This window comes from Macaca fascicularis, chromosome 20, assembly GCF_037993035.2.
Source record: "Macaca fascicularis isolate 582-1 chromosome 20, T2T-MFA8v1.1".
Classification (NCBI taxonomy): Eukaryota; Metazoa; Chordata; class Mammalia; order Primates; family Cercopithecidae; genus Macaca; species Macaca fascicularis.
In genome coordinates, this window is record NC_088394.1 from 452,771 (window position 1) to 477,823 (window position 25,053).

Consider the following 25,053-nt stretch of genomic DNA (forward strand, 5'->3'; position numbering starts at 1 on the left):
CGATGCTAATGCATGATGACAACAGCGCAATTATTAATCTATCAGATTATGCATTCAGTTTTGTTTGTTTGTTTGTTTGCTTTTGAGGCGGAGTTTTGCTCATGTAGCCCAGGCTAGAGTGTAATGGCACGATCTCGGCTCGCTGCAACTTCTATCTCCTGGGTTCAAACAACTCTCCCACCTCAGCCTCCCGAGTAGCTGGGATCACAGGTGCCTGCCATGATGCTCAGCTAACTTTTTGTATTTTTTTAGTAGAGACGGGTTTCACCACATTGGCCAGGCTGGTCTTAAACACCTGACCTCAAATGATCCACCCGCCTCAGCCTCCGAAAGTGCTGGGCTTACAGACATGAGCCACCATGCCCAGCCAAATTTTATAGACTCTTAGGTGTCATATATTTCATAATTAAACATAAAAAACTAAATGTTTACTGTAGTTTGTAAATGAAAGAGCAATAAAAATTGTTGCAAACTTTTAAACATCAAACCTGTTGTATAGCTCATAGTGACCCTCCTATTAAGCTGTGGTAAGCTCCAATTGGTATTTCATTGTTATTTTCTAAAAACTAGGTGAACAGATGAAAAACAGAATTCAGTTTTAAAACAAGATATTAAGATAATGTTACTGGTTGAAAGTGTCCAGGTTGTTGGTGCCTTGAACCAAGAATTGGACGCAATGCAAAAATGGAGCAAGGAAAGAATGAAGCAGCAAAGCAGACATTTACGGAAAATGAAAGCACGCTCCACAGGGTGAGAGCGCCTGAGCACAGGGGGCCCGTTACTGAAGTTTCTAGGGCTTAAATCCCCTCTCGAGGTTTCCATTGGTTACTTGGTGTGTACCCTACGTAAATGAAGAGGATGAAGTAAAATTACAAAGTCATGTACTCGGTGTAAGCCCTGTGTAAATGGAGAGGATATTTCTTGTCATACCGCAAGAGTTTCCATTTGATTTCGTTCTCGGAAGTCAAGGTGAATCGGCCTTATGTTCCTGCCTCCAGACCCTTTTCTCCTGCCTCCGTGGAATGGATGGCAGGACATGGAAAATGGTTTTGTCCAAATGACACGTCCCAGGGCACTGGCAGCTGAGGACAAGAGGGAACCAGTTGGTGTCACTGAGGAACGCTCACCCGTGTCTCCACACCGCACAGAACAAAGTGAGTGTCCTTGTCCTGAACCCTCTGAAGTGAGTATCTCGCCTCAGGGCTTTCATGAAACCCTTTTTAGGAGAGGCTCCTTCTCTCTCCTTCTGCAGCCACAAGGCAGCAGGGATAGCCCCTCTCTCGCTGAAGTTCTTCTTAAAAAAACAAAGAGAATAAAATACTAGAATTAATGTAATGAATAATAAAATAATGAAAATGAAAGTATGTTTCACAGAAGCAGCTCTGGAATTTCATGTATTGGTGGCGTTAAAAGCATAAAATGGGCCTATAGGCCTGGCGGGGTGGCTCATGCCTGTAATCCCAGCACTTTGGGAGTCTGAGGCAGGTGGATCACGAGGTCAGGAGATCGAGACCATCCTGGCTAACACAGTGAAACACCGTCTCTACTAAAAATACAAAAAATTAGCCATACATGGTGATGGGGCCCTGTAGTCCCAGCTACTCGGGAGGCTGAGGCAGGAGAATGGCGTGAACCCGGGAGGCCGAGCTTGTAGTGAGCCGATATCGCTTCACTGCACTCCAGCCTGGGCAACAGAACAAGACTCTGTCTAAAAAAAAAAAAAAAAAAAAAGAAAAAAGAAAATGGGCCTATAGAGCTCCATTTAATGGCAAAAAATTAAGGAAAGAATAAAAAGACTCTGCTAATAATGGTGACGCGAGCTGCTCATATTGTCATTTTCTCTGGGACCTAATATTGGGGAGGAGGTGGGACCACCTGCCACCAGGCTCCAGGTGATTTTCGGGCTGTTCCCCCAAATCACTGCAGCCTCTTCCCTGCTGGTCCCTTGATCCTGCTGCTGTGCCGGGCGTCCTGAGTGGCAGGAGGCACCTCGGCAGCTTCCAGTGGGATAGGCCTGCGGCATTCTGAGCCTGAATGTCGTGATCACTAGGAAGTAAGGAGACATAAGCAGGAAGGGTTCAGGGATGGAGCGGCCGCTTCTCAGGGATCAGTCTCGGGCCCGAGCTGAGAAGAATCCCCTTTCAGGACGATGGCTCCAGGCTGAGGTCAACGCTGTTTCTGTGCGTTATGATGACTGACCTGCATCCACAGGGAAGCGTATCCGGGCTCCTTTTTCCCAGGCAATGTTGGGAATACCTTGAAATGGGCACTGGTGGATTTCAATTCCAGCCTTCCAGAAGCCACTCCAAATGGAAATGGAGCTAACGGATGCAGGTGGAGTAAGTAAACAACTTTAGGTCCCAAACAACAATTTTCACATACAATATAGTGTACAGGGAAAAATAAAGCCTTGAGACCCCAACTCACAGCCAAAACGGAAAAAAATCATTAAGTTGGAAGCTGAATCATGCAAGAAACTGCCTTTCCTTTTGTTCCTAAGCAGATAGTTACAGATAGCTACATCTCCACAGGAAGCTGGTCTATGTTCACCTTATCTTATATAAAGGCTTATGTAGAGGACTGATTTACCGCATGTGAGATGAAGACGTAACTGATCCTTCCCCATCTGCTCTCTTTCTCTTGCAACCTGAGGAAGACCACAGGTTCCCTCTCTCCCCTCCTGCCCACCATTTTCCTCCAGCCCACCCTTCCCCTCCAGCCCACCCTTCCCTCCTGCCCACTCTTTTCCTCCAGCCCAGCCTTCCTCTCCAGCCCAGCCTTCTCCTCCAGCCCGCCTGGAAGAGGAAGAGGTCTGCAGCTTACATCAGAATCTCGAAGTTGACACCCAAAAAAGGTAAAAGATCCTGCGGGATGCTGGCATATACAACTAATGAGATAACGCTCTGGGTGTACATCCTAGCATACAGGAAGAGCATTCTTGTTCATGGCGGTGGTTTCAAATATTTCAGTGAGTTTTCCCTTGAATGCCTCAGTTGGGAGCCACTTCAGTTCAGCGCAGGAAGCAAGGGAGCTTCAAGGACTGGTAGTTATGAATTCAAGCTTATACACAGCGACAGATCACAGGTCTGTGGAAGATACTGGTCAATCAATATACAGAGGTAGCATTCCATAACTGAAGCATAGGGCATATCTGACTTCATCTGACAAGGCTAAAATCATGATTGTTTTTCTAACTGGGAAATTTATGTAACTTATTTGCCAATAAACAACCATCTCTCTCTCCCCATTTTCTGACATAACGCTAGTCGTTAGAGAAATGTTCCGATGATGTTCATGAAAGAACAAACCAGTGTCTTCCGCTTTAATACCACCTATTTCACACATATGACTCTTGCTGCTTCCATGTGACACTAAAAATATCGGGAGTGCCAGGAAGTCTCTTTAATCATCGTTCTCCAACGTGCTCAGGAGATGAAGTCATTCTGTGAAGTGGACTTCAGTTGACACCACTGAGAAAACGTCCTAGAGAAAGTAAAACTTGTAGTGGCCTCATACTTTACAGAAATAATCCAACTTCTTTCTTTCATTTCTCTCCGGTTTTTGGACATGAATTTTAATTGGTTCAGGGCGACCTGTTTCTGCATCAAAGTCTTGGGAAGCTTCCATCTGTTTTTATATTATATTATATTATATTATATTATATTATATTATATTATATTATTTAGAAATAGAGTCTCACTGTGTCACTCAGGCCAAAGTGTAGTGGTATGATCACGGCTCACTGCAGTCTCAACCTCCCAGGCTCGAGCCAATCCTCAGGCCTCCACCACCTGAGTAGCTGGGACTGCAGGTGTGCCACCATGTCCTGCTAACGTTTTATTTTTATTTTTTTATTTTTTGTAGAGACAGGATCTCGTTATGTGGCCAAAGCGGGTCTCAAACTCCTGGTCTCAAGCAATCCTTGTGTCAGCCTCCTAAAGTGCTGAGATTATAGACATGAGCCATGGCACGCAGCTGATTTATTAGTTTATTTTCTCAGAACTCTATGCAACCTGATTCTTAATACATAAGGAAAGAGAAGCCAGTCAAAAGTGGAAGTAGTTGCACACAATGAAAGTGTCATTTGGCACTTAGACAAGAGAGGCGGATTGTAAAAATGAAAGATCTACATGTCGCAATTGGCTGTGGGCTTGGACTCCAGCACTTTTTATTTTTATTTTTTTAGGAGATAGTGTCTCACTCTCTTACTCAAGCTGGAGTGCAGTGATATAATCATAGCTCACTGTTATCTCAAACTCCTGAGTTCAAGTGATCCTCCTGCCTCGACCTCCCAAGTACCTGGGACTACAGATGTGCCATCGCTCCAGGTAATTTTTTTTTTTTTTGAATTTTTGTAGAGACGAGGTCTCCCTGTGTTGCCCAGGCTAGTCTCAAACATGTGACCTCAAGCAATCGTTCCCCCTTGGCCTCTAAAGCACTGGGGTTATAGGTGTGAGTCACTGTACCCGGCCAAGAAACCAACCCCACCTGTTTTCTATATAAAGTTTAGCATCTAGATACGAAGCAAAATAAGTTTTCAAGATCAAGGAGTCTGAAGGGAAGCTGCTGGGAGGGGAATGGGCTCAAGGCAGCGTTTTCTGGTCTACAGTTTTGCTTATTCTTGGACTTTCCAAAGTCCTGAAAGAAGCAGAAGGAAAGTGAGAAGAGAGGAAGAGGCAGGAGGAAAGGAGGAGGGCTGCACCTCTGCGGTTGCAGATTAGCCCAAGCCGGCTCAGTGGCTGGGAAGGAAGGGAGGAAACCCCCAAGGCCGAAGGTGGAGTCAGAGTCCTGGGTCCAGCAGAGACTGGACAGGAGGAGGGTGCCGGGAGCCAAAGACCTTCCTGCTAGCACTGCAACCTCTTAAACTGCTTAGGCTTTTATCTAAATTTGATATGTCCGCATTTTGTAGACCTCCAAACCAAGTCACTCAGGGTAACCCAGACAGGAAGGGGAGGATGATAGGAGAAGGTGCCCCACCTGATGATGCCCTTCTGGCTTTTATCCATTCCTGGGAATGACTCTTTCTCCAACTCGGGGGATACCCCTATGGGAGAATACAGTGGCGTGGACCAGCAGTGGAGAATTCCAAGTCCAAAAAACGATTGGCATTTTCAAGGAAAGTAAGAAATCATCCTGCATATATGAAATATTGGGAAAAAGGTTGTTACTAATAATTCTCAAGCGACCACTCTGGTGAGACTAGGTTTCTCTGGGGATGTGTGGAGCAGGGTGTATGTACCGAGTGAGCACATCCCACCCTTCAGACTCCTTCAGCTCCTGTCTACTGTAGCAGTCAGAGGGCAACTCCTGTCCTCATCTCCTCTGAGCGACCCACTCACTCATTCACTCACTCATTCATTCACTCGTTAACTCATTCACTCACTCACTCATTCACTCATTCACTCCTTCACTCGCTCACTCACTCATTCACTCACCCTTTTACTCACTTGCTCATTCATTTACTCATTCACTCACTCATTCACTGACCCATTCACTCACGCACTCACTCATTCACTCACCCATTCACTCACTCAGTCATTCCCTAACTCACCCTTTCACTCACTCACCCATTCACTCATTCACTCACTCATTCACTCACTTATTCACTCACTCACTCATTTCCTCATTCATTCACTCAATCATTCACTCACTCAAATCATTCACTCATTCACTCACTCATTCACCTCTTCACTCACTCATTCACTCATCCTTTACTCACACACTCACTCATTTATTGACTCATTCACTCACTCGTTCATTCACTCACTCAATTCTTCACTCCCTCATTCACTTGTTCGCTCACTGACTCATTCACTCACTCTTTCCCTCACCCATTCACTCACTCACCCACTCATCTGTTCACTCACTCATTCACCCACTCACCCATTCACTAAGTCACTCATTCATTCACTCACTCACTCACTCATCACTCATTTATTCCCTCGGTCACTCACTCATTCACTCACTTATTCACTTGCTTATTCACTCACTCATTCACTAAGACGCTCATTCATTCACTTACTCACTTATTCACTCACCCATTCACTCACTCACTCATTCACTCATTGACTCCCTTGGCAATTCATTCATTCACTCACGGTCACTCATTCAGTCATTTACCCACTCACTCACTCATTTCTCCTTCCCTCATCCACTCACTCACTCATTCACTGACTGACACTCACTCACCCATTCACTCATTTACTCACTCATTTACTCCTTCACTCACTCACTCACTCACTCCCTCCCTCCTTCATTCATTCATTCAGCAGCACCCATGACAGGTTCACTCTGTCCTGGGCTCTGCTGTTGCCCTGGGACTGCAGCAGGGAAGAGTCAAAGATCTCTGAATCCACGGCATTCAGAGTTCAGCCAGGGGACCTTTCGAGAAGCCCAGCAGATAGGTGAAATGCCCCATGTGTGACACTGACGAGGATGTTTTAAGAGCAGCAGGGAGGGAACAGGAGTGTGCATGGAGCCCAAAATTTCTAAGAGGGTGATCTGGGGAGGCCTCACCGTGCAGGAGACCTTGCAGGACAGACCTGTGGAAAGTGGGCAGAGTCGGTAGGGAGAGGAGGGCCTGGGTTGAGGAAAGAGCAGGCTAGGCCTGAGGTTGTCGGGTGCCTGCATGGGCCTCTGGGCAGCACCAGGATCTGAAGGGACCAGAGGACAGGCCAGTGTGGCTTGTGTGGGGTCTGTGACTCCGAGTCAGCAGAGAAGATGCCTGAATTACATCCTGATAGGTGCACCCTGACTTTGAAGCTGAGGACACCCGAGACATGGAGGTGGGGTGGAGGTTGGGGCAGAGCAGGGGATGAGGAGGGAGCCTGTTCCGGTCCAGGTCAAAGGTGGTGGCCTGGCCCTAGTGGCTCCAGATGCAATGAAGAGCCAATGGGGACTTTCCTGAGGGACTTAGATGCCAGGGTGGAAGAGCACTGCAAGGCTTCAGCCTGAGCCCCTGGGAGGATGGAGTCACCAGGAGCTGAGGTAAGGAAGACTGAGCGATGGGGGGTTGTGTGGGGGGTGCAGAGGCCTGAGCTCAGTTTGGCCCCTGCAGATTTGAGATGCCCACTCCATGCACAGGCCGAGACAGCAGAGAAGGGGAAGAGGCTGCAGCTCAGGTAGCCCTGGGATGTGCAGCCCCACATGCTGGGGCACTGGGTCATGGTGTCCTCATGGCTGGGAGCTGCTTCCCTCCTGGGATGCCAGAACTCCTTTAGGGCACATCGGCAACTCCTGCGCTCACCACTGAGGGGAAGTGGGAAGGGCAGCTGTCCCTATGCATGTTCTCCTTCACCTTGTCCTAGGCAGGTCCCAGGCAGCACCACCCTCCCAAGTGGCTCCCCTTGGCCGCTGTCTCTAGTGTTCACAGCCAGACCCTAGAAGAGGGCTGGACTCAGCGGCTCACTTCTGATGAATAGAACCAGGCAAAAGAGATGGTGGTCTCTCCTGAGATTGGATTGGGAGGAGCTGAGGTTCTGTCCACTGGAACTCTCCCCCTGGCTCTTGGTAGGTGCTAGTTCTGGCAAAGCCAGTCACCCGCCCAGGGCAGAGGGCAACCTGAAGCTGATGCCACAGAGAGACTGGGGCCTTCAGTCCAACAGCCTGCAAGCAACAGAATCCTGCCAGCAACACAGAAGTGAGCATGGAAGCAGCTCCTCCCCTGATGAGCCTGAGCCTTCAGAAGACACAGCAGCCCTAGGCAGACACCTGCTGCAGCCCTGGAGAGCCCCTGGGGCAGAGGGCCCAGTGAAGCCTGCCTGAACTCCTGGCCCAAGGAGTAATCATTCCTGGGGTATAAGTGTGTGCTGGTGTGGGCCTTTGGAGTAATCTGTCAAGGGACAATAAAGAACAAGCACACACCTCAGGTCCTACTGGGTGGAAGCTGTACGGTCAGCACGGCATGTAATATCTTCCTCTTGAATTAGAAGATTCATTGCTAAGGCCAAAGTTAAAAAAAAAAAAAAAAAAACCTCTAGTTGTAGCAACATTGAAATACATGACTTTCAAAAAAAAAAAAAAAAAAAGCCATAGCTATTCTTTTCCATCTTTGCTACAGGTATATATTAATATATGTTAATTCCCTGACTGACTGAGCAAGGGGCCAAACTCATAAGAACAGATGTGTGAGGACCGTCAGTGACCACCCTGACCCCAGCCCTTATACACAGACAAACTTTTGAACATAATCCGTAACCTTGGGGGTCTTGACACTCTAAATTTTATTGTTTTTCATTAGCTATTTCTATTCCCTAAACAATACCTGTTCATCGCAGAGAAAAATGGCATTGCCTATACTAAGCAAAAGAAAGGAAATAAAATGCTCAGAAACATTTACAGATGTATGCAGACTCACACACACACACACACACACACACACGCACGCACGCACTCACACACAGGCTCGCACTGCGTCTAGGCCTGCCTTTTCACTTATTTGTATGTCCTGAACATATTTCCATGTCAGTAGACACATATCTTTGTAGCGGTAACAGCAACTAAATATTATTGCAGCGCATATTTTTACCATCATTTATTTAACTCATCATGTTTGAACTGTTAGGTTGTATCTATCATTTTCTGTATTACAGACAATTTGATGACAAATGACCAATCCCCTAATGTTCAATATAAAAATATCAATTGTATAAGGAGATAACGGGTATTTGGCTAAAATAAAATTCAGTGTGGCCCACCTTCTCCACATGTAACGTGCTCTAAAAAGGCATGAATAATTAAATTAGCCCTTCTATTCTCCAGCACAGATCCTGAGCCCAACTGTGGGTGCAGGTGCTTAGAGCCTCGGTCTGCTCTTCTGCCCGCCAGAAGGCAAAGGCCACTCAACTGCCACCTTAAGACAGCCAGGATTCGCCTCTCCCTTTTAATTAATAGAATAATGCTCAGGTTCACTGCATGAGAGCAGCGCTCTCTGACTTTGCATTCATCAGGATAACCTAGGTGGTTTGTTTAAAACTACACATTTCCTGGCTGAGCTCCCAGAAACTGGACTTCAGTGGTTTAATGGGGGTGTGCATAGGACAGGTGATTCTGAGGACCACGAGGGGTTAGGAATTTCGCCGTTAATTCTGGCCAAGGGAGAGATTAGACCATCCAGCATTGTCTGCAGCATATATTTTTTTTCCTCTTTTGCAATGAATATTTGATGCTCAGCGGGATGAGCCCCAGGATGAGGCACACATCCAAGAAAAATCCATGCCTCTCCATCTTTTCCCCAGGATTGCCCTTTGGTGAGACTCTCCTTTGCGATTGCTTCACTTTCCCGGGTTCATAGAACAAACCTCTTCTTAGTCTCTTTTGTTGTTTCCTATCTGTTCAACAAACACCCACTGCGCAGGACCATCCTCCGGAAAGCCCTCGAGTGGGGCCGTTTGGGAGCCCTTCTTCGTGGGGTGAGCACTGAAGGAACCGGGATCCCATAAGCCCGTGCTTTTGTAGGGGCTGCTCCCTGTCCCATCGCAGGTAACTGGCACCAGGCTGTTAAGCTGTGGATGGGCAACTGGCACAGCGCTTTGAATGTGCCTATTTCAGCACGTGGAGTTGGCCGGTGAAGTCAGCCGAGGTCGGCACAGCGTACAGCAGCGCGCCTGTCCGTAGGGAGGAAGTGTCGTCCCGCCTCCCCGCCAGGTCAGTCCCGTTGCGCCTCCTCCTATCCCACTCTGACTTTCGCGCGCCCATGCGTCTCTGAGTGTAGCGCCCCGATACTCTTCCCCACCCCAAGGATTCTTCTCCCCACGGGACGAGCTGGGGGCCCGGGAGCGCCACAGACCCCGTGGACCCGGGAAATCGCTGCTTCGTCATAGCTAAGCTCGCCGCGCTCAGCTTTTCCCACCACCTGGAGGATCCACTCTCCGAGCGTCCTTCCCGAACTCAGGCTGCAGAGAAAACGTGGGGGCGGGGATCGAGGAAGCCGCGCGCAGAGGCTCCTAGCGCAGCCCCAGGAGGAATCCTGCCGCCACCAAGAAGCTGTGCGCGCGGCCGGGCTCGGCGCTGACAACAGCCGGATCTACCGGGTCTGCCGCGAGCCTCCGCGTCCAGGTGGGGTCTCCGCGCCCCAATTCCACCCCGCCCCGCCATCGGCGCTCCCCGCAAGTGCGGGGTTTCCACCGGCCCCGGCGTTCGCGCCCACTCACGGTCTCCCTTGCCCCCCCGCCCCCGGGAGATGCTCCCGGCGTTCTATTCCGCCCTGCCTTGGCCCGCCCAGCGAACGATGTGACCCCGCCCCCTTGCGGTCTCCCCTCCCCCGGTCGCTGCCCCTGCCCCCACCTGTGGCGCTCCGGGCATCTCTAAAGGCCCCAACCAGAGTCCTCCAACCCACCCGCGAGGCTAGCGCACCGGCAACGCGGCCCCACCCCCAGGGACTCCGCCCACTTGTGGTGCTACCCCCGCCTCCGCGACCTCACCCACCTCTAGCGCGGCAGCCACCTACGACGACCCCCGCGTAGGTCCTCCTGCCCACACCCGCCCCCGGCCAGCCCCTGCCCCTTTCTCTGCCCCTTTCCCTGCCCCTGCCCCTGCCCCTAGCCGCGCCCCCACCCCCGCAGCCCCTCCTGTGCGCTTGGGCCCCGCCCGTCAAGGCCCTTTGACGCTAGGGCCGGGCGGGGGCGCGGGCGGGGCAGCGTTTCCGAGTCGGGCGCGCGCCGGCAGGGTCTCCATTGCCTGCTGCGCACCCGGACTAGCGGCTGCCCTCGGCCTCCTCGCCTTGGACGCGGACGACTCCCGGGCCTCCAAGGGCTCCTTGCGGAAGTTCCTGGAGCAGCTCTCCGGGGCCGGCAAGGCCATCGGCGTGCTGACCAGCGGGGGACATGCTCAAGGTGCGCGCCCCCCTCCGGGCGGCGAGGGAGGGACGGACGGAGAAGGGGAGAAGAGGGAGAAGGGGAGAACAGGGGAAGGGGATGGGGGAACCGGGCAGAAGAGGGGGAAGCGATGGGAGGACCCGGGGAAAGGTGGGGAAGCGATGGGAAGAACTGGGGAGAAGAGCGGGGAAGCGATGGGAAGAACTGGGGAGAAGCCCGTGCCCGGGAGCGACAGGGGTACCTGCGGGGCGGCGGGAGCCGGCAAGGCAGCCCCGGGGTCCTTGCCGGGTGGGGCGGAGGAGGAAGGAACATGGCGGTAGGAACCTCCATTCGGAAAATAGTGAGCTTTCCACCCTCTCCGGTTTATGTTTTAAATTGAGCCTGGTAGAGGGGGTCGCCTGGAACACCTTCCGGGGTCGTTCTGCCTCTGAGCTGTAGGATGGGGCCGGGCTTCCCCTCCGAATCCTGGGTACAGCGCGATCACTTCTTAAGTTGCCCCCGCCCCCCAACTCCGCCCCACGCCACCCCCCAGCATGTCGAGGAAGAAACGGCCTGATCCCGGCGGGCCTCCTGTCGCCTCGGGCCCCCCGCGGCGTGGGCGGGGTCCCGGCTGCTGCAATGCGGGAAATGGCAGGGGTGCTCTGGGTTCCCGCTTGGCGTCTCCGAGGCAGTCCGGCAGCCCCTCGCGTTTCCGCTGGAAGATTTAAAAAAAGGGTTTCCTGCGCTCGCATGTGCTGTCGCCTTCCGGCTCGTGACAAAACCGAAAACTAAAATGGGTCCCAGGCCCTCCCCGCCAGCCTCCGCGGACGGGAAGGGCCAGGAAGCGGGGACTCCGGGACGTCAGCGGCGCCGCAGCGCGGGCTCTGGGCTTCCCCTGTCCTGTAATGTGGAAAGGGCTCTCCAGGAGGGGCCGAGCCTGGGCCCACGACGCAGGCGCTCCGGGAGGACATTTAACATTGAAGAGTGAGAGGTGGTGGAGACTGCACTCCCCAGGCCCCGGGTGCACGTAGGGGCACCGGTGCCCGGGTTCAGGAGGGTGAGGCCTTCTTGGCCAGGTAGCCTTGTTAAATCTATCTGAAAATCACAGATAACTAAGTATCAAGTCGTCACAGATCATTTTAGTATCCTGAATGAGATGGCTACGGAAAACATGAAAACGTCGTTACTGGTTACGTGCATGATGCATCCAAAACATTGTTACCTGCACAGTGGCAGCACTGATATTTGTGGGCTTTTGAACGTGTGGACTGGAGTGTTAAGAGCCCTTCAGAGTTATGACAGTAGTTTGATTTGAATGTTCTTTTCTTGGCGAATAAATGCTGTACATTGAATTTACCCAGGAAACTAGGAAGGTGAACCCACACGAAGGACACAGGCCTGTGGGCTGCTCCAGGCGCCCTTAGGGCGTTGCAGGGCCTGAGCCATGCGCTTCCTGCTCAGCCTCCTGAGAGCCGTGACGGCGTCTCTGTTCTGCCTCACACTGGACCCGCTAGTTTCATATTCTTGTTATGGTTCCGAGGCTACAAGCGGTTGGATTCTGTGAGACACTCTCTGTCTTCCTCCTCCGGCTGCTTTCAAATGGGTCGTCTTTTTTTAGAACTGATTTTTTAAGCAGTGATTGATGGGGTGAGTTGTAGTGCTGTCCTGAACTGCAGAGGGAGCGCATTGAGGAACCTGGGTTTTGATGCTGTGCACATCAGCTGAGTCACCAGCCCGGGGCCCTGTCAGTCCCATTATTAAGCTCATTTCTTGCTCTTGTCATCGTTACTCAGACGCCTTAAAAAAAAAGCAAACTCCTGCTTGCCGTCACTGGCTGAGTTTGGCAAATGGGTGTTTACCCTGGAAAGAGGGGCATTTTGTCCTCTGGAACGTCTAAGGCGCCCTTTGGTGAGGTGGTCTGTTTCTGACCACTCTATCCCGTGGGCGTCCTTCCTGCTTCCACCTTCCCTTTCCGAACGCCTCCGCCTCCAGGGCTTTAACTTTCCTTCTGTGTGTGTGCCACGCAGAGGTTATGACTGTTGTGCCAGTGCCCTGTTTTTTCTCTTTCTTTCTTTCTTTCTTTCTTTCTTTCTTTCTTTCTTTCTTTCTTTCTTTCTTTCTTTCTTTCTTTCTTTCTTTCTTTCTTTCCTTCCTTCCTTTCTTTCTTTCTTTCTTTCTTTCTTTCTTTCTTTCTTTCTTTCTTTCTTTCTTTCTTTCTTTCTTTCTTTCTTTCTTTCTTTCTTTCTTTCTTTCTTTCTTTTCTTTTCTTTTCTTTTCTTTTCTTTTCTTTTCTTTTCTTTCTTTGTCGAGGGCCCAAAACTTGCTGCATCTCAAAAGAAGCAATTGCATCCATTTGTTCGCGATGAGCATAAACTGCTCTTTAAGGGAGACTAATTGGTAAACCCGGCTGCTGTGGGTAAAAAGTCAGAGGTGGCCGCGGAAGCAGGGCTCTGCCTCTTGGAAGCCTGCACAACCTTCCTGCTTTCTTTCTTCAATATCCGCGGGGGGGGGGGGGGTGGTTAATTTTAATAAGCCCTGGAAACCAACAAAGCAGGAAAGTGCTAAGACATTGAGGTGTGAGATTTAAAATGACAACCAGCAGCCTCTCATTCTTCCTTCACTGAGGAAGGAAGGAACCAGTTGCCTCTTCGTTTTGGGGCTGCAGGGTATGTTTGGCAGCGACACTGGCCCTTTGTGCTGTGTGACTCATGAATTGAGATAGTTCTTTACTAAGTGTTTTGTGCAGTAGGTATGAAAATGGGGAAAGAGGGAGCACTGTCCGGGGTGGAGAGGTGTGGAGAGACGCTGTGATACATAGCGAGTCCTTTTTTTCTGGGCTCCTGGTTTTCAATCTTTTTCTTCTTTTTTTCCTAACAGCTTGAAAGATGATTTTTGTGTCTTAATTAAAAGATTGAAGACTGTGGGTCAGACCCAAACTAATTCCATTGGCATCAAAGAAAAGGATTCTTTACATATTTATCTATAGGCACAATTTATTTTTTTATTTTTTGCTGAATTATCTGGTTAGTCAAATCATACATTAGAGAAGTAATATTAAAAATTAAAAAATAAAAAATGTATCTGTAAACGTATCCCCCTTCCATTCCAGTCTTTGTTTCTGTGTAATTTTAGAACCTTGGGCCATGATGTACATAGAGTTTATATTCTTTTAATATCTTGCTACTTCATTGTTTTCATGTTTAATCTTTGGGTTGATGTATCACAGGTTACTTGACCGTTTCTTACAGGTGTTTGGTTTAGTTTTTTTTTTCCCTTAACGCTAATGTAAATTTGAGTGTTTGGATGGTAGTTTTAGCAGAATTTAAGGCAGAGTCTCAGTTAGGGTGATGGATCGATTTATAGTCCCTAGTTTGAGGAGAGAGGTGGCAATATGCCCTTTCTTCTAAAATTGATATGTTAAATCACAATGGACATTTACATGATTTTGAGCACTTGGGACTCCCCTGGGGTTCACTGGTATTGCACGGTCCGGGCTGGGGATCTTCTGCTGGAGAGGCCCCCAGCGTGCCCAGCGCAGGGTCCTGAGTGTGTTGCTGCAGGACAAGCTCTGGGCTTTGCCCTGCAGCGGCCGTCGCTCTGGGAAGAGCTGGCTGCTCCAGGAATGAGGCCTATGCTCTGAAGCTCACATTCAGCAGACCAGCAAAGGTCAGCACAGATGACCTTATATGAATCATTCATTTAACAAGCATTCATGGAATACACATTCCATGCAGTTGGAACTTAGAGTGGAAGGCCATCAGTTCACTGTTGTCTCAGCAGAACTTTGTCCCTGGGTCCCTGTTGAACTTAGAGTGGAAGGCCATCTGCTCACTATTGTCTGAGCAGAGCTTGGTCCCTGGGTCCCTGTTGAACTTAGAGTGGAAGGCCATCAACTCACTGTTGTCTGAGCAGAGCTTGGTCCCTGGGTCCCTGTTGAACTTAGAGTGGAAGGCCATCAGCTCACTGTTGTCTGAGCAGAGCTTGGTCTCTGGCTCCCTTTTGTAGCCTCCGCTCCTAGGAGGTGCACGGTGAGTGTTGGGGGACCCTCCACAGGCACAATTGCTGAACAAGGACCCCTCCCAAGGGTGTCAGCCCTAGGCCCTGAGCTCTGAAGAGGAGGAAGGCATTCCTGGGGCCATCTCCCCTTCTGGATACTGAGCTCTGCACAGAGAGAAACTCTTCCACATTCACTGCAGTGAAGTTCATACTTTAGAGACTGGGGCCTGCATTCCCCAGAATTTCCATGGCCACAGGTGGTGGCCGCACCATGCGACTGGTGTCTATGTTCCCTGGAATTTCCGTGGCCATAGATGGTGGCTGTACCATGTGACTGGGGTCTGCATTCCCTGGAATTTCCGTGACTGCAGGTGGTGGCTGCACCATGCGACTGGAGTCTGTGTTCCCCAGGATTTCTGTGACCACAGGTGGTAGCTGCACCATGCGACTGGAGTCTGTGTTCCCCAGGATTTCTGTGACCACAGGTGGTAGCTGTACCATGTAACTGAGGGTCTGCGTTCCCCTGAATTTCCGTGGCCATAGGTGGTGGCTGTACCATGGGAATGAGGGTCTCTGTTCTCTGGAATTTCCATGGCCATAGGTAGTGGCTGTACCATGCGACTGGGGTCTGCGTTCTCCAGAATTTCTGTGGCTGCAGGCTGTGGCTGCACCATGCGACTGGGGTATGCATTCCTCGGAATTTCCGTGGCCATATATGGTGGCTGTACCATGTGACTGAGGGTCTGCATTCCTTGGAATTTCCATGGCCATAGCTAGTGGCTGTACCATGTGTCTGAGGGTCTGCGTTCTCTGGAATTTCTGTGGCTGCAGATAGTGGCTGTACCATGTGACTGAGGGTCTGCATTCCTGGAATTTCTGTGGTCGCACATGGTGGCTGTACCATACAACTGGGGTCTACATTCCCTGGAATTTCCTTGGCCACAGGCGGTGGCTGCACCATGCATCAGGTCTTCTGTCTCAGGAGTTGGTGCCATTGTCTCTGTTATTCCCTCGCCTGACACACAGAGGCAGTTCCTGACTTTATCACTCCCAGGAAACACACAGGCATCTGTTTTGGATCCTTGTTTTATTTCCCCATCACCTTTCTCATCAAAGGGAAATTCACATCCCTCTAAAGCTGAAAATGGTGTGGGGCCCCCTGGTGGTCTTTCCAAGGCATTATCAGCAGGTAAATTAGATCATGTGGGCCAGTGTACCTGAAATGAAAACAGAAAGGTAAGTCGTGTCACTAAGCTTTGGTGGGAGATTCAGGGTCTTTGTTAGTGGCAGAATCATCCAAAGTAAGTTGTTTGTTCACTGCAGATCTAGATGGTTGGCTGTGTCAGGATTAACCTTAGCCAGTGTCGACAGAGTGTCGCTTAATCCTCACAGAAGCGTGTCAAGTACATTGAAGAATAGCTGCCAAGTTTGCTATTGTCGGGAGAGAGGCAGGTACGTCTCTCGCTTAGCCCAGTGCTGCAGGAGGCCAGGCTCACGTCAGGCTGTGCGTGTGAGTGGGTTGGATTTTTAGCACTCTGGGACGGTAAAGCACAAACATCTATTTTTAACTTGTGGGTGACCTTCTTCTGTGCTGCTTGAGTCTCTGTGGGCCTTTCTCTGTTTCCTTCCTGAGGAGTCTGTGCCAGGGTCCCAAGCGTTCTCTGGGCTGCACATCCGCGCCTGCCCAGTGAGGAGCCTCCTCCTGGTGGCTGTGGGACTGGGCTGGGCCCACACTGTCAGCATCGTCTGGGGTAAGCAAGCCCGTCCTTCCACACCTCAGTGTCCCCAGCTGTTGAACAGGGCTAATCAACTGACCGTCAGGATTAATGGGGATCAGATGCGCTCATCTCATAGCCCTGCTTGGTAAATAGCCACTTCCACTCTGTCCTCCAATGTGCTACTCTAGACTTTTTCTTTACCTCCATTTAGCCAGGTGATTCGAGGTGACAGTGACAGTGACTATCAAGAGGGATGTACAGAGGAAACCAGTGGAAGAGAGCTCGAGGAGCAGACATGGGCGAAGGGAGCACAGTGCGGGGAGCACGGCTGCAGGGAGCATAGGCATGGGGAGCACAGATAGGTGTAGGGAGCATGGGCGTGGAGAGGACGGGTGCGGGGAGCACGGGCGTGTGAAGCATGGGTGCGGGGAGCACGGGTGCTGGGAGCACAGGGCATGGAGAGCATGTGTGTACTTGCTCTGCTCTGACAGAGGCTGCCGAGCATGTACTCTGTGCTCAGATGGGTCAGAGCCTCAGTGCCTCTTTTTTAAAAAAAAAAAAAAAAAAAAAAAATCTTTTTTTAAAGATAGGACTTCTGTCTTCCTGGTGGCCCCTTTTAGTCGATACTCTTTTAAGCCTGCTTTTCCAGAGAAAAGCTAGGAAGGATGGCCTATATAGGTTCCAGTCTGGGCATATCTGGAAGAATGGGTCTTTTTTAGGTTTGAGTCTGGCGTACCTGGGGACATCTTTGAACCTCCACTCAGAGTCCCAGAACCACGTGTAGAGGCTCCCCAAATGTCTGCTGGGACTTTCCCCTCTGCTCGCGGATGATGAAGAGCAGAACCTCACCCTGCCACGACCTCTGGGGTCCTCCTTCCTGGAGGGCAGTGCCTTGGTGACCGGCGTGTGTAGGAGTCTGAGCTGGCACCTTCGGGCTATGCTGTGCAGCGGGGGCTCATGCCATGGGGCATTCTTGTGTTCTGCACCGGGACTGGTGACGTTGGGCATCCTCGTGCAGTGTGGACCACATGAGGTGCACATGAGCCAGACAGCTCCCGGAATTCGGAGCCTGGCTCTGTCTCAGGCCACCCACCTGTCTGTGGCATTTTTGAGGGATTGTGGGGACCCTATGAGTCTGTGTCCCCACCCTCACTGGCTGGACACCTGTGCCAGGCTGGAGTTTTATGTTTCACCATCCCCTGTTCCGAGTTGTGTGAATATTTATTTTCATTACCTACTCTCATGAGCTTTCCCTTTTAAAAAAAAAAAAATCGGAGACAGACTTTGAAGTCCTCTGGCCCTACCGTTCGTGGACCTAATGGTATTGCAGAAATTATGACCTCAATTATGTATAATAACTGGGGCTACTTTAAAAGTCATGTAAAGGAACAAGGTGGAGTAGCCATTTCAAGCTGTACATCATGCTGGATTCTTAAGTGAACATTATCAGGCTTTCAACACGTTTTCTCTTTTTATTTACTTTGGAGAATATAACGGATGCTCAGAAGCTGTTGGGATTTAGTAAGAGGAAGTTATCCTTAAGAAGCTATTTAAGCAAGGGGACAGTTGGAGTAAACGTAAATTATGCACACACACCTATTCCAAACCAGAGAAATAAAAGCATCAACTGTACTGGGGTTGAAACTTGGGTGCTAGTGTGTCTTTCCTGCCCACAGTGACTGTGGCAGTGCTGTGGGCAGGAAATTCTGGAAAGAAGACTCGGTGCCAGTGGTAATTTTTGTGACGATTCATTTGCTTTCAGCTCAAGTGACTATAGTCTTACTTGCAAATGGCTGGGTCTCCACCAATGGACCACAACACTGACATAGGACACATGAGAAATGACCCTTGGGTTTTTAACAATTATTATTTTTAATGGACACATTATAGTACATATCCATGGGATACAGTATGATATTTCAATACATGTTTTTCGTGTGTAATTAGCAACTCAGGGTAATTAGCATGTCCATCATCTCAAACATTTGTCATTTCTTAATGCTGGGAATATTTAAAATCCTCTCTTCTAGCTGCTTGAAAATATACAATAAATTGTAAACTATAGTCACCCTACAAGGCTATAGCACACTAACCCTTATTTTTACTATCTAGATGTAATTTTGTATCCATTAGATAACCTCTCCCTTTCTGCCTTCCCGCCGCCCTTTCCTGTCTCTAGAAGCCACTGTTCTACCTTCCGAGGGTAGAATATCGTTTTCCTCATAGAGATCTTTAACCTTCTTGGTTAGATTTCTTCTGAGGTATTTTTATTTTTATTTTATATTTTTGTAGTTAAATGGGATTGCTTTCTTGATTTCTTTTTTCACTGGCTCATTGTTGGTCTATAGAAATGCTACTGATTTTTATATGTTGATTTTGTATTCTGTAACTTTACTGAATTTGTTTATCAGTTCAAAGAGATTTTTGCTGGAGTCTTTTTTTTTTTTTTTTTTAATATATAAGAGCACATTGTCTGAAAACAGACAATTAGAGTGCCTCCTTTCTGCTTTGGGTGCCCTTGATTTCTTTCTCTTGCCTGACTGCTCTTGACTAGGACGTTCAGTGCTGTGTTGAATAGGCGTGGCACAAGTGGGCGTCCTTGTCTTGTTACAGATCTCAGAGAAAAAGCTCTTAGTGTTTCCCCATTCCCCATTATGTTAGCTGTGGGTTTGTCACATATGGCCTTTATTGTGTTGAGGTATTTTTCCTTCAGTGCCTCTTTTGTTGAGACTTTCTATCATGAAGCAGCGTTGAATTTTATCAAATGCTTTTTCTGTATCTATCGAAATGATATTATGGTTTTTGTCCTTAATTCTGTTGATGTGATGTAGCATGATTATTGATTTGTGTTTGTTCAGCAATCCTTGCATCCTGGGATAAATCCCACTTGATCATGGTGTATAATCTTTTTGATTTGCTGTTGGATTCAGTTTGTTAGTATTTTGTTGAGGATTTTTGCATCTGTGTTCATCAGGGATATTGACCTATAGTTTTCTCTTTTTATTGTGTCCTTGTCTTATTTTGGTATCAGGGTAATGCTGGTCTTGAAGAATGAACTTGGCAGGATTCCCTCCTCTTCAATACTTTTGGAATAGTTTGAGAAGAATTGAAACAAAAATGTGTAGAATTCAGCTGCGAAGTCACCTAGTTCTGGGCTTTTCTTTGTTGGGAGACTTTTTATTATTACTTAGTCATACATGTTACTCATTATTGGTCTGTTTTAGGATTTCCGTTTCTTCTTGGTTCCATCTTGGTAGGTTGTACGTGTCCGGGAATTTATCCATTTCTTCTAGGTTTTCCAATCTGTTGACATATAGTTGTTCAAAATAGTCTGTAATGATCCCTTGTATTTCTGTGGTATCAACTGTCATTCTCCTTTTCTGTTTCTAATTTTATTTCTTTCGGATTTCTTTTTGTTTGCTTAGTGTAGCTAATGGTTTGTCTATTTTATTTATCTTTTCAAAAAACCAACATTTTTTTCTTCATTTTTATATTTGTTAGTTTCAAGTTTATTTAGTTCCTCTTTGATCTTTGTTATGTCTTTTCTTCTACCACTTTTGGATTTGATTTGTTCTTGCTCTTCTAGCTCATTGCAGTTCGTTGTTAGGTTGTTTATTTTAAATCTGTTTTTTAAATGTAGGAGTTTATTGTTATAAACTTTCCTCTTAATACTGCTTTTGCTGTATACCATAAACTTTGATATGTTGTGTTTCTGTTTTCATTTATTTCAAGAAATTTTTAAATTTCCTTCTTCATTTCTTCATTGACCCATTGGCTATTCAAGGGCATATTGTTTAATTTCTATGTATTCATACAGTTTTGAAAGTTCTCCTCGTTGTTGATTTTTTTTAAAATTAAACTTTGTGTTCTAGGGTACATGTTCACAATGTGCGGGTTTATTACATATGTATTCGCGTGCCAAGTTGGTATGCTGCACGCATTAACTCATCATTTACATTAGGTATATCTCCTAATGTTATCCCTCCCCCCTCCCTCCTCCCCCCTCCCCACAACAGGCCCCAGTGTGTGATGTTTCCTTTCCTGTGTCCAAGTGATCTCACTGTTCATTTCCCACCTATGAGTGAGAACATGCGGTGTTTAGTTTTCTGTCCTTGCGATAGTTTGCTGAGAATGATGGTTTCCAGCTGCATCCATGTCCCTACAAAGGACATGAACTCATCCTTTTTTATGGCTGCATAGTATACCATGGTGTATATGTGCCACATTTTCTTAATCCAGTCTGTCATTGATGGACATTTGGGTTAGTTCCAAGTCTTTGCTGTTGTGAATAGTGCCGCAATAAACATACGTGTGCATGTGTCTTTATAGCAGCATGATTTATAATCCTTTGGGTATATACCCAGTATTGGGATGGCTGGGTCAAATGGTATTTCTAGTACTAGATCCTTGAGGAATGACCACACTGTCTTCCACAATGGTTGAACTAGTTTACCGTCCCACCAACAGTGTAAAAGTGTTCCTATTTCTCCACATCCTCTCCAGCACCTGTTGTTTCCTGACTTTTTAATGATCACCATTCTAACTGGTGTGAGATGGTATCTCATTGTGGTTTTGATTTGCATTTCTCTGATGGCGAGTGATTATTGTAGCAGGACTAGCCTCAGACAAAACATGATGGGAGGCTACATGTATCAGCTAACAGAACAAAACGTTTTACACTGCTTTCTCAAACAATGTCTGGAATTTACAGATAACACTAGTAGTTTTGGTCAGGGGTTAATATTATTATTATTATTTTAACCACCAGGGCCAGGTGGTGGTGCCAAGGTCCTCTAGCTATTTATCTTCCTTCTGTTTCTTTCTAACTTTTTGTTTTCTCCCCCTTCTCCTGTCTTATAAACTAGGGAAAAGGGGAGACGGGGAAAAGCTGGGAAAGACAACAGGAGAAGTGGTGGTCTCATTCTATATTATGAGCATTTTTTCATGTCTCTATTGGCTGCATAAATGTCTTCTTTTGAGAAGTGTCTGTTCCTTGTTGTTGATTTATAGCTTTATTCTGTTAGAGTCTGAGAATATCCTAGATGTTATTTCAATTTTAGAAAAAATGTATTGAGAATTCTTTTGTAGCCTAACATGTGGTGGATTCTAGAGAATATTCCATGTGCTGAGAAGAATGTGCATTTTGTATCTGTTGGATGAAATGTTCTGTAAATGTCTGTTAGGTCCATTTGGTCTACACTGGACTTTAAATTTGATGTTTTGTTGTTATTTTTTGTCTAGATGACCTCCAGTACTGACAGTGGGATTTTGAAGCTCCTACTATTGTTGTGTTGGTGTCTCCCTGTCTCTCTCTATACATATATATGTATATATAAATTTATTTGAGACAGAGTTTTGCTCTTGTTGCCTAGGCTGGAGGGCAGAGGTGCAATCTCAACTCATTGCAACCTCCACCTCCTGAGTTCAAGTGATTCTCCTGCCTCAGCCTCCCAAGTAGCTGGGATTACAGGCATGTGCCACCATGCTGGGCTAATTTTTTGTATTAGTAGAGACAGGGTTTCACCATATTGGCCAGGCTGGTCTTAAACTCCTGACCTCAGGTGATCCACCTGCCTCCACATCCCTCCCAAAATGCTGGGATTATGGGCGTGAGGCACCGCGCCCGACCTCTCTCTCCATTTAGATCTACTAATATTTGCTTTATATATCTGAGTGCTTTGTTGTTGGGTGCACATATACTCGTAATTGTTATATCCTTTTGCTATTTTGATCTCTTTATTATATATATAATTACCTTTTTTTCTCCTTTTTACAGTTTTTGACTTAAATTGTGATTGATCTGAAATAAATATGGCTACTCTTGCTTACTTTTGATTTCCATTAATGTGGAATGTGTTTTTCCATCCCTTCACATTTAGTCTATGTGTGTCTTTGCAGCTGAACTGTGTTTTTTGTAGGCAGCATATAGTCGGTTTTTCTTGTTTTAAATTCATTCAGGCCGTCTCTATCTTTTAATTGGGAATCTTGGGATTATTTTGCTATTGATATCACAGTCCAGACATTAAGATTTTCTCACTTAAGTCGCTTGTACACAAATTAATATGAAGAGGAAGTAGAGTTTTTCTTTTGTCCTTTTGAAGAGAGTGATGGATTATTATTTTGACTTCATGCAAGTGAGGGACTCACCATGCCTGTTGGGATTTTAGAATTTCTTTCCTGTTATTAGGAACAGCAATGATCTGTAATGGGTTCCTGGAATCATCCAGTGATGGTCTGAATATCTTAAAAGTTTCCTTTCATGTCTCATTTTCTATTTCTCCCCTAGTAGCCATGCACCCGGGGCAGGACATGGCCTTACATTTCCTTGGTTTCTTGATGATTTCTTAGGTTTAGTGTTTGACACAGTTAGGATTCTGGATAAAATCAGCCCTTCTGGGAAGTGTGTAAGTCAAACAAGGACTTTCTGGTGGCGTTATACAGGTTTCCCATGCCCCGGGAGTACAGGAATAGCCCCCTGGGGAAGGAGAATGGGCACATGATGGCAGGGAGCCATTCTTGGATGGTCCCATCGTTCTGCAGGAATTGTCATGCAGGAAGAAGAAGCACATGGCGACTGAGCTGGTAGTGATTCTGCTGATACTTTTGATCGTTATGATTTGCTCCTGAAAGGTGATGTGGGATGAACTGCAATATTTAGAATGCTGACATTCCTTGAAACAAAGATATAGAAAAAGGCTTATAATTGCATGATGCCTTGTAGTTTTCAGCTGCTCTCATGTGGATCCTTTTTCGTCCTTCTGAAATGCTTTCCCAGGAGAGAGCGTTGTTCTTCGTGTATAGATGAGGAGCCTGGGTTTCAAATGGTTAGGAATTCAGTGCACGCATTGGAATCTTTAGTTTCCTGGAACATTTTCTATTCAAGTATAGACCACATGGCCTCTAAAGGCTGGCTCATTCTTAACACCGCGAATGGGGATCCAGCCTCACCTCTGGGGTGGGTGGCAGGAACTCCACAGCCATCCTGGGTGCTCTGGGGTGGGGTGGCTGAGCTGTGGCAGCCCCTCCCAGCTGAGCAGCAAGGCTGGGGAAAGCTCATTCCATTCCCCTTGGTTCTAACCAGGTAGAGGCTTACACTGCACATTTCCTTAGCTGGGAACCTTTAGAACTTTACATTTAAATCTAGTCTGTGATCCAGGGGGTAGACACATGGGTATTCACTGTACAATTCCTACATTTTTTGTATATTTAAAAAAATTTTTTATGTGTCGTGGATGACAAAAGAAATGAGACCCCTTTGAGTTAGCTTTTCTGTACAGCATCTTCTAGAATCAGGAGGCTGGACAGGGTTTAGTTTCATCAGAAATCTGAATCTTTCTGGTCAAGAGACGGCACTATTAAGTTCTTGGTTGTGTGGTTTCTGGGAAAGAAATATTCTAAATGAGTTCCAGGAATCACCTCTGTGGGATTTCTACAGGAAAAGTGACCACTCTTGAAGCTTCGCTGTCACTAACAAGAATAATGGTGACGGTTTCTAAGCTGTCTCCAGCCAATCTTTAGTTCTTTTATGCAGAGTGCTTTTATTCCAAGTGAAGTGCCCTTCTGTTTAATAGTGACCTCCAGTTATTACAGGGATTGCAGCTGCATTTGATGGACGTGAACCTGCTCATCTCTGGCTCCCCAGCTTCGCCTCTGGGGTGCGTGGCAGGCGCTCCACAGTCATCCTGAGTGCTCTGGGGTGGGAAGTCTCTAGGGGGAGTGGACAGTGCATGGCCGGGACGTTCCTGTCCGACGTTCCACACTGGTGTATAGGCGTCTCTGCCCTGTTTCCTCCGTCCGTGCGTCTGTGGCGTTTCCTCTGTTCGTGCATCTGTGGACTGTTTTCTCCGTGTGTGCCTCTGTGGCACGTTTTCTCCGTCCATGCGTCTGTGGCGTTTCTTCCATCCGTGCGTCAGTGGCGTTTCTTTCGTCCCTGCGTCTGTGGCACTTTTCCTCCCTCCGTGCGTCTGTGGCACTTTTCTTCCCTCCATGCGTCTGTGGTGTTTCCTCCGTCCGTGCGTCTGTGGTGTTTTCTCCGTCTGTGGATCTGTGGCGTTTCCTCTGTGAGTCTGTGGCCTGTTTTCTCCATCCACGCTGAAGGCCGTCACTTCTCTCTAGTCACCACTTACTGATCGCTCCCTGTGTGCTGAGCCTGTGTCAGGCGTGTGGCGTGTGTCACCTGTGTGGCAGGGGTTTGCGTGACACACAGGGACACACGCTTGGGGAGCTGCAGTGATGGGGTCATAGCCACGCAGCTCAGCCCTCGGTCTGAGGGTCTTGGTGCCCACCCAGCTCTTCCCGAAGCAGCCTCGGGGCAGATCCCAGCTCTGCTTTCTCTCCTCGAGGTACCTCATGAGGTAAACTAAGCAAATCGAAAGTAGGAAACAGTTGTGAAATGAGGCCTGGGTTCAAGTGTGTGTGTTCATTTCTCTTTACATGTTTACTTCACGTACCCCCAATGATATACTTTCCAGCTGGTATAACAATTAATTACCAGCCATTACTGGTACAAAATTCCAGGAAGGATATTTGAGGAGGGCATAGTCTCA

The 25,053-nt window shown here is 47.7% G+C and overlaps 1 protein-coding gene across 1 annotated transcript in view; it reads left to right on the forward strand.

Moving 5' to 3' along the window:
* The first annotated feature begins 9,534 nt into the window (after positions 1-9,534).
* The window catches only part of LOC141409334 (uncharacterized), a 45,064-nt gene continuing 29,545 nt past the window's right edge, over positions 9,535-25,053 (forward strand). Inside the window, exons 1-3 of the mRNA XM_074028240.1 lie at positions 9,535-9,611; positions 9,893-10,031; positions 10,349-10,832. Of these exons, the coding sequence (XP_073884341.1) occupies positions 9,535-9,611; positions 9,893-10,031; positions 10,349-10,832 (700 nt within the window). The remainder of the gene's footprint in view (positions 9,612-9,892; positions 10,032-10,348; positions 10,833-25,053) is intronic.